This window comes from Gossypium hirsutum, chromosome A06 (assembly GCF_007990345.1).
Source record: "Gossypium hirsutum isolate 1008001.06 chromosome A06, Gossypium_hirsutum_v2.1, whole genome shotgun sequence".
NCBI lineage: Eukaryota > Viridiplantae > Streptophyta > Magnoliopsida > Malvales > Malvaceae > Gossypium > Gossypium hirsutum.
Window position 1 is genome coordinate 78,643,225 of NC_053429.1, and position 7,920 is coordinate 78,651,144.

At 34.0% G+C, this 7,920-nt stretch overlaps 1 protein-coding gene across 1 annotated transcript; it reads right to left on the reverse strand.

The window, feature by feature from the left end:
• Positions 1 to 240: 240 nt before the first annotated feature.
• LOC121230430 (uncharacterized) lies at positions 241 to 1,731 on the reverse strand. Its single transcript, XM_041115179.1, has one exon. It carries the CDS (start codon positions 1,384 to 1,386, stop codon positions 424 to 426), a length of 963 nt encoding a protein of 320 aa, XP_040971113.1. The 5' UTR covers positions 1,387 to 1,731; the 3' UTR covers positions 241 to 423.
• Between the last annotated feature and the right edge of the window lie 6,189 nt (positions 1,732 to 7,920).

Here is a 7,920-nt window from a genome sequence, read left to right on the forward strand (position 1 = left end):
AAATTTAATAATCTTTGTTTGGCATTCAATAAAAAAACATGAAAGAGAGAACTCAGATAAGAAATATATTTTACATCTTAGAAAGGACTAGTACTAAAAAATTGAAGGGAAAGCAAGCAAGTAATATTGGTTTACTCCCTTTGTCCCAATCAAAATGTGGCTAATTAATTCCTTTTTTTTTCAAATTAAGCCCTAGAAAATTGCAAGCACCATTCTTATATGTAGCTTTGGCAAGGAAAATTGCAATGCAACACTTGAATGAATTCTGAATCGTATATGTAAATTTACAGTTGAAATTACAACAAATACAAGTTCCCTTGCCCATCATAATTGCTGCAGCTTCAACCAGAAGCTAAACCTCCACAACCAACCGCTATAAACAAAAGACAACGACGATATTCCGATTTGGATATATCGTCATACTTAAACCAATGTCATCTTTGGTTTCTGGTGTGTTGCAATATATATTAGTATGAAGCAGCATACAAGGGAAAGTAAAAGGGCAACACCCCGCCCCCCTGTAAGTCCAGCAAGAATAACCATCACAAGCAGAAACACGTACCCTGTCCCTGAATTCCCTTTTCTTACATTCTCCGGTTCTGATTCAACCTGCAAGACTTGATCTCCTCCAGTTTCTGATTCATCTTCTTCATTGGCTACTTGATTACTTGATTCCTTATCCTTCTTCTTGTTACTCTTCCCTTGCTTCTTACTCTTTTCATGACGCAACTTCTTTGGAACAAATTTCTTGATTAAACTTGTTTTGAATCTTGCACTCCGACTACGCTCACTCTTACATGTTATGATTGCGGTTTCCCTTCTTATCTCATCTTTCAATTCAATAATCTCGCAAGAATCAGGGAAGTCAGTTCCTTGTTGTTTCTCAACCAATTCATCTGCTCTTGATTTCAAACCCTTTCGAATCCAAGATTCGAAGAAAAGGGTCTTGGATTGGGGTCTCAAGAAACCCAGAAAATGTGTGCCAACAAACTCTATTACCGCAAGTAACAATGCAGCCATCATGATCCAAACCGCAAGATTTCTGGTACTAACAGCCAGAGCCACCATTAAAGAAATTTTAAACACGAGATGCAAGCCAATCTTCTCATCATCCCCTGCTCTCGTAATTATTACTAATTCGCCATCATCCATGTCAGGAGTTTGTAGCTCTTCATTGCAGGGAGGGGAAGGGATTAGGATCTGGGGACCGGATTTCTTTTTAGATGACTTCCGCAAGCGATCACGGTTCTTAACGAACAGATCGATGAGGGATGTCGGGAATCCAGTCTCCACCACAAGGGATCCGCCGCGTTTGGGGGATTGGTGGAGGCCGGCAACCAGCCGTGAGATACGGGTTACTTTGGCTTTCTTCCATGGAAAAAGCATGGTGAAAAAAAAAAAAAAAGAAAACCCAAAACAAACACTGGATTTTCTTTCTTTATTTGCTTAATTTCTTCGTGATGAAGGAAAATAGAAACAGAAAAGAAATGGAAAATAGAAATAACATTAAGATGATAATGAAGATGAAGCCGAAGATGATTAATGATGTTTTAAAGCACGGCTCAAGAGCAGGAGACAGGAAAGTAGAATACGCGTGGGGGAGATGGGTTTGGTTTCAGAGGAAAGTGGAGACTGAAGAGAGGGATTTTTATTTATTTATTTATTTTATTTTATATTATAATTAAATAGAAGAAATGAAAGGAGACGGAATGATGTTGTTACTTGTTATGATTGTTACATTAATTTCTAAAGATGAATTATTTTTACTAAATTTAACTTTAAAATAATATTTTACTAAAATTTCAAACTTTTACCTATCTTGTTAACAAATACTTAAAACTTCACCTACTTTGATATATCATTTTTTTTCTCAAAAAAGTTAGTTTATTATTTTTTTAACATAATACTAAAATTTCATTGTTATAAAAAAAATGTACAAGGCACCAAGACATCATTAGAGATGGTTAACATATCTAATAATGAAAACCAATAGAGGCGGGAAGGAGACCCATGCTAAAGTAAAGCCCTAGTCAAAGCTTCGCGAAAACAAAGTCCACCACTATCCCTTTAAATGCCTGAACGAAGAACAGGGGAGGAATCAAGGCGAAGGCCCTAATCATTGATTCTCATTTCCATAAAGGCATTTGTTCTTACTAGTGGGTAGAAGCCAAACTTGCAACAAACCAAAACATGGCAAGGCATAAAGTAGAAAACAAAAACGAAAGAAACTAGATCATAGCTCTCCTACAACCATAATTTGGAGCATAAACAAGTCAGACTTAGAGACCTGGGCAACATAACCTGATTAGAGAAGAAAAAACCTTCTATTGGAACAGATAGTTGATAATTGCTTAGATAAACAAAGTGCTTGGATGGAGTTGATGGCTGTAGTGCGAACTCAAGGTGACACTGTAAAAAGAAGAAAAAACAAGAACACATAATGTCGTGATGAGGAGCTACTTGAGGTCATGACGTTGTGAAGCATGATTATGGGAGAAGGGCTTGACAGTCGATCATGTCATGACATGAGGGAACACAACACCACAACATTGGCTCACTAAGTCACAACATGCTCGTGATAAAGTCGTGGTGTCAAAGCAACTTTTGGGAGAAGCTGTTCATCAAAGTCATAGGGTCGACCCCACAGATCCATACTTGGACAGTTATTAAGGGAATTTGTGTGTCATTTTGAGTTTTGGCCTTTGTTATGTAGGTTTTTAGTAAGGGAACAAAGTAGAGGTAGAGCTAGGAAATTTGGATTGTGGAGTCAAATTTTTTTAAAATTAAAACGTTTATAAAAGTCATATAAACTAATGCATCATACTTTTTTTCTTCATATTCTTTCTCGACTTTACTAGTACACTTTTTTTAAAATATTTCTCATTCTTGTTAAACATTTAGAACAAATAAAGCTAAGTCTTAAACACACAAAGGTGTTCACAAAACCAACATACTAGTAATTTTTTTTCACAAAAAAAAATCACTAAGTTTTTTGGTGTCTTGAGGATGCAATATATCATAATAATCACACTAGCAACAACAATTTCTAAGTAAAAAATACTAAATTTCTAATAAATATTCAAGAAGTAAATATTCAAGAAGTTCAAGGTTATTGATACAATTAATCCTAATTTGTTCAAGGATTTGTATTAATGTAACACCCCTAACCTATCTTTATTGTCAGATTAGGGTTATGATGTATTACAGTACATATTGAATCAAGTGACAGCATAAAATCATTCAATTATTAAATTAAATATTAAAACAATCATTATTCATAGCATATATATGAATACAGGCCTTATATTGAGCTTACAGAATCAATTTGGGAATAGTTTGGGACTGATTTGAAACAAAACAGAAAAATGTACGAAAAATTGAAAACAGGGATCACACGGCCGTATGCCTTAGAGACATGGCCATGTGGCCAACCTGTGCACAGTTCGAAAAAAGGGTCACACGATCGTGTCACTAGACCGTGTGCCCAACCATGCACAATTCTAAATAAGGTCACACAATCATGTCACAGACCGTTTGTGAATCCGAAATAAGGTCACACGGTTGTGTCACCAGACTATGTGACAACCTGTGACCGTGTGGAACAAACCTGCACCAAAATTAAATAGGCCACTTGGCCGTGTGGAGTGACCGTGTGAGGCACCACTTACATGCCTTCAAAACACATCCAAACTAGCTTAAAACATACCAAAACATTTAACTCAAGTGCCTAACCAATATGCCCTGTAACAGCCCATTTTTAGAGAAATCGGAACAGTGGTTTCTAGACCACAAATCCGATTCTAGAAAGAAAATTTATTTTAAAATTATTTTATGGTCTAAAATATGATATTAATGTTGTGTGAAAATTTCGTAAAGAAATTTTATCGATTACATGATTAAATCGATAAAAGAGCAAATTGCACAAGGTGCAAAAGTTGAGTTCTAATAGCCAAAGAGATTAAATAGCTATATAACTTTAAATTGGAGGTCCTTATATGGAATTAGGTCATTAAAAATGCTTAGTCATTAAGGATGATGATTCATCCATGGAAAATAAAATTAAAGAAAAGGATAAAATTGGAAGAATAAAAAAAATAAAGGTGATAAATAATAAAAGATGAAAATATCATCATTTATCATCATCTTCCCCAAATATTTTGCAAGGAAACCCTAGGAAAGAGAAAGCAAGCTTTCTTGGTCAAATTAGGTAAGTATTCAAGCCCCGTCTTTAGTAATTTTTATATTTTTGAGATTGGGGTAACTTAATCTATTTATTTTAAGGATCAATTTGAAAAGATATAAAAGTATAGAATTTTTACCATGGATGAATATGCTGAAATTATGAAATTTATGGTAGAAATAAAAGGTTGTTGATAAATATAAAACTTTTACAAAGTGAATTTTGATGAAAACTTGATTTAGGGACTAAATTGTAAAAATGAGAAATCCATGGAAAAATTCTAATTTTTATGAAATATATGGGCTGTAAATATTACATGAAAAATTTGGTTAGGATCAGAACAAGGATTAAATTGCATGAATTTTATTTTTCGAGTCTAGGGACGAAAGCATCATTTATTAAAAGTTTAGGGGCAAAATGGTAATTTTGCTTAATGTGTAAATTGGACTAAATTGAGTATGAATTACATTAAATTTATGTTAAATTTACTCGTATAGATTTGGATAAACTGAATATGGAGTTAGAACGAGGAAAGGAGAAAAGGCAGGATTAGTAGACTTTATGTACACGAACATTTATTGAGGTAAGCTTGTATAACTAAATTGTATATGTTTATATGCTTGAATTGAATGTTGTGTATGTAAATTGTATAAATTCCATAAATATGTGAAATGATCACATATTCGTTAAAGCCCGATAAATGAAAGTGCCTGAAATAAATGATAATACCCGGTAAGTGATAAATGATAAAAATGTTATTTTTATGCTTGAGTTGAATGTGAACATTTTAATTGCGTAAATGTATAAATATATGAGATTGATCACATACCCAAAAATTTCCTGATAAATGCCAAATTCCATTTGAATAAATGAAAAATCAATGGATATGTGATTTCTTGAAATGAATGAGGTCTTGCATTTGTTGCTGACGGGATTTAGCTCGGACGGGTAATCCTATTGACCTCATTATAGATAGGATTTAGCCTGGACGGGTAATCCTGATATAATCCCTCTCGAGTATATGTTACAATTAGGATTTAGCTTGGACTGGTAATCCTGTTATATGATATATAGCTTGAGAGTGTGTTTCCTGATTAAGTGCCCTAATGGGTACTCCTGAATATGAATTGATGGATTTACTGATTTGTACACTTTGTGTGTACTACCTGAGTATCTATCGATATTTTCAATAATTTAACAGGTAAAATCTTAACATGAAAAGAAATGGGTTTTTACATGTATCTGCTTGAAGTACATGAAAATGATGATATATGAAATATGAAAGTATGAAATTATGATATACTAACATGAAAATTTGTTTGATGAATACATTCATCTATAAGAATAGATTTGTACATTTCGAGTGTATTATCTGTGTGATTATTAATATTTCAATTGAATAATAAGCAAAGTTCTGACATGAAATATACTAAAACTCAATATGAATTATTATAGAATGTACCTAAAAAATATGGAAATAATTTGTATATATGTTATATGAAAATATGATTTGGAAAACATATGTGTATGAGAATCGAATATTGTTGAGCTCATATATGCGTTTCTATATGTTTAAATGAATTAAGTTACTAACAAGGGTGATGAGAATATGTAACACCCCTAACCCGTAACCAACATTGTATTAGGGTTATGAGGCATTACCAGACAGACAGAACATTTCGGACCAATTCAAAATCACATATATTATTTAACATCATTTCATAAGCAATCATCTCTAAATATAGTCTACGAGACCTAGAACATATATTTAAGAAAAGGTCGGAACTAAATCAAACCTATTCAGAATTTTCAGAATTTAACCAATTCTTCCAAACTGTTAAAGTCACACGCCCGTGTGACTAGGCCGTGTGGAACACACGGGCACTAGACACGCCAATGTGAATCAGCCGTGCCAAAAATAGGCCCTATATTGACTTTTTCACATGGCCAATAGGCACGCCCGTGTACTATGGCCGTGTGATACTTAGCTAGCTACTAACTTTAGTCCACGGCCATATGACATGCTAGTGTGTCAAGACCATGTGGTTCTTAGGAGAATATTGCTTTTCTTACACGGCCACAAGGCACGCCCGTGTCCCCTGACCGTGTGGCACCAAGCAGGCTTGGTTTAAGCCAAATTTGCCACCCCTTTTTTGGGTCCAATCCTACAAGCAATAATATACAACATTCATACCAAAATTTCCAACCAATTCCATGCTTAAGGATGACCCAAACACATTTGAACTTAGCACATTACAACATACACCAAAACTATACACAAACTTATCATTTGATAGCCAATTCACATGGCATAGTATATACACATCAAAACTTATATACAAGGACCTTCTAGCCTATACATGCCATACTTTAAAATATTTACACTTTCACAAGTACCAAAATGAGATCAATAGTGTGGTGACAATCCTCGACTATCCCTGAGCCTTCAATAGCTACGATAACTATAAAACAGACAGTAAACACACAGAGTAAGCTACAAAGAGCTTAGTAAGCCAAATACAATTGGTCTAACAACTAAAGCATATAAGTACAATTCAACCATATAGATTCATAACCATTTCATAGAATAATTCATAAACTTAACCATGCTCCTTTTTTTGCATACATGTCATGTTTCATTTCCATACATATTTCACACAGACAGAGTTTTTAGTACGATACAAACTTACCTGCATAGGTTATACAATTCATATACTCAATCTCAGATTTTGTACGCTATCATCAGACGGGTCAGAAACGATACAGATGCCCATAATCAAGTACAATGCTGACGTCCCAGACGTGGTCTTACATGTAATTCAATATCGATGCCTCTGTTCTAGACAAAGTCTTACACGAAATCAGATACGATGCCGATGTCCCAGATATGGTCTTATACGTAAATTTCAATCGAGGTCTGTATCCCAGACACGGTCTTACACGAAATTAGATACGATGCCGATGTCCCAGACATGGTCTTATACGTAAATCTCAATCGAGGCCTGTGTCCCAGACACGGTCTTACACGATGTCTTAGACAGATGTCAACTTTGCTTAGGAACATACAGAGCTTTTCAAATATTATCATATTATCATACTTTACTCCAAAGATATTCATCAGGCACTCAAGGCCATCTAATACAGATTATAGTTTATATGTGCAAAATTTATTTCAATTAACACGTAATTGTAATTTGACTTACCTCGAACGGATTTCGGATAAAACGAGTCGACTATTCAACTATTTTGGACTTCTCCCGATCTAAGTCTGATTTTCTTTGTTCTTGATCTAATACAATACAAATTCAGCCATTCAATCATTCATTACATTCAATTTAATCCATATGCATATATTTAGGGCACTTTACGTTTTAGCCCTTACATTTTCACACTTTGATAATTTAGTCCATTTTTCACAAAATCACCAATATACAAAATTTATTTGCAACAAGGCTAGCTGAATTTACATGGCTTCCGTACAAGTCCAAATAACACATTTAATTCACAATTAGTCCCTCAAAACTCAATTTCACAATTTAGCCCAAATAGCTCTATTTCATCAAAATTCAAAGACAAAACTTATAAATCATTTTTCAAGTCTTCATAATTTATCGAAAAACATTATAAAACTCATGATATCAACAATGGCATTTCATGAAATCTTTAACAAAATCAGAAATTCAAACATGGGTTTTGAAGAACACGAAGCAACGATCACAGAAACGTAAAAATTATCAAAA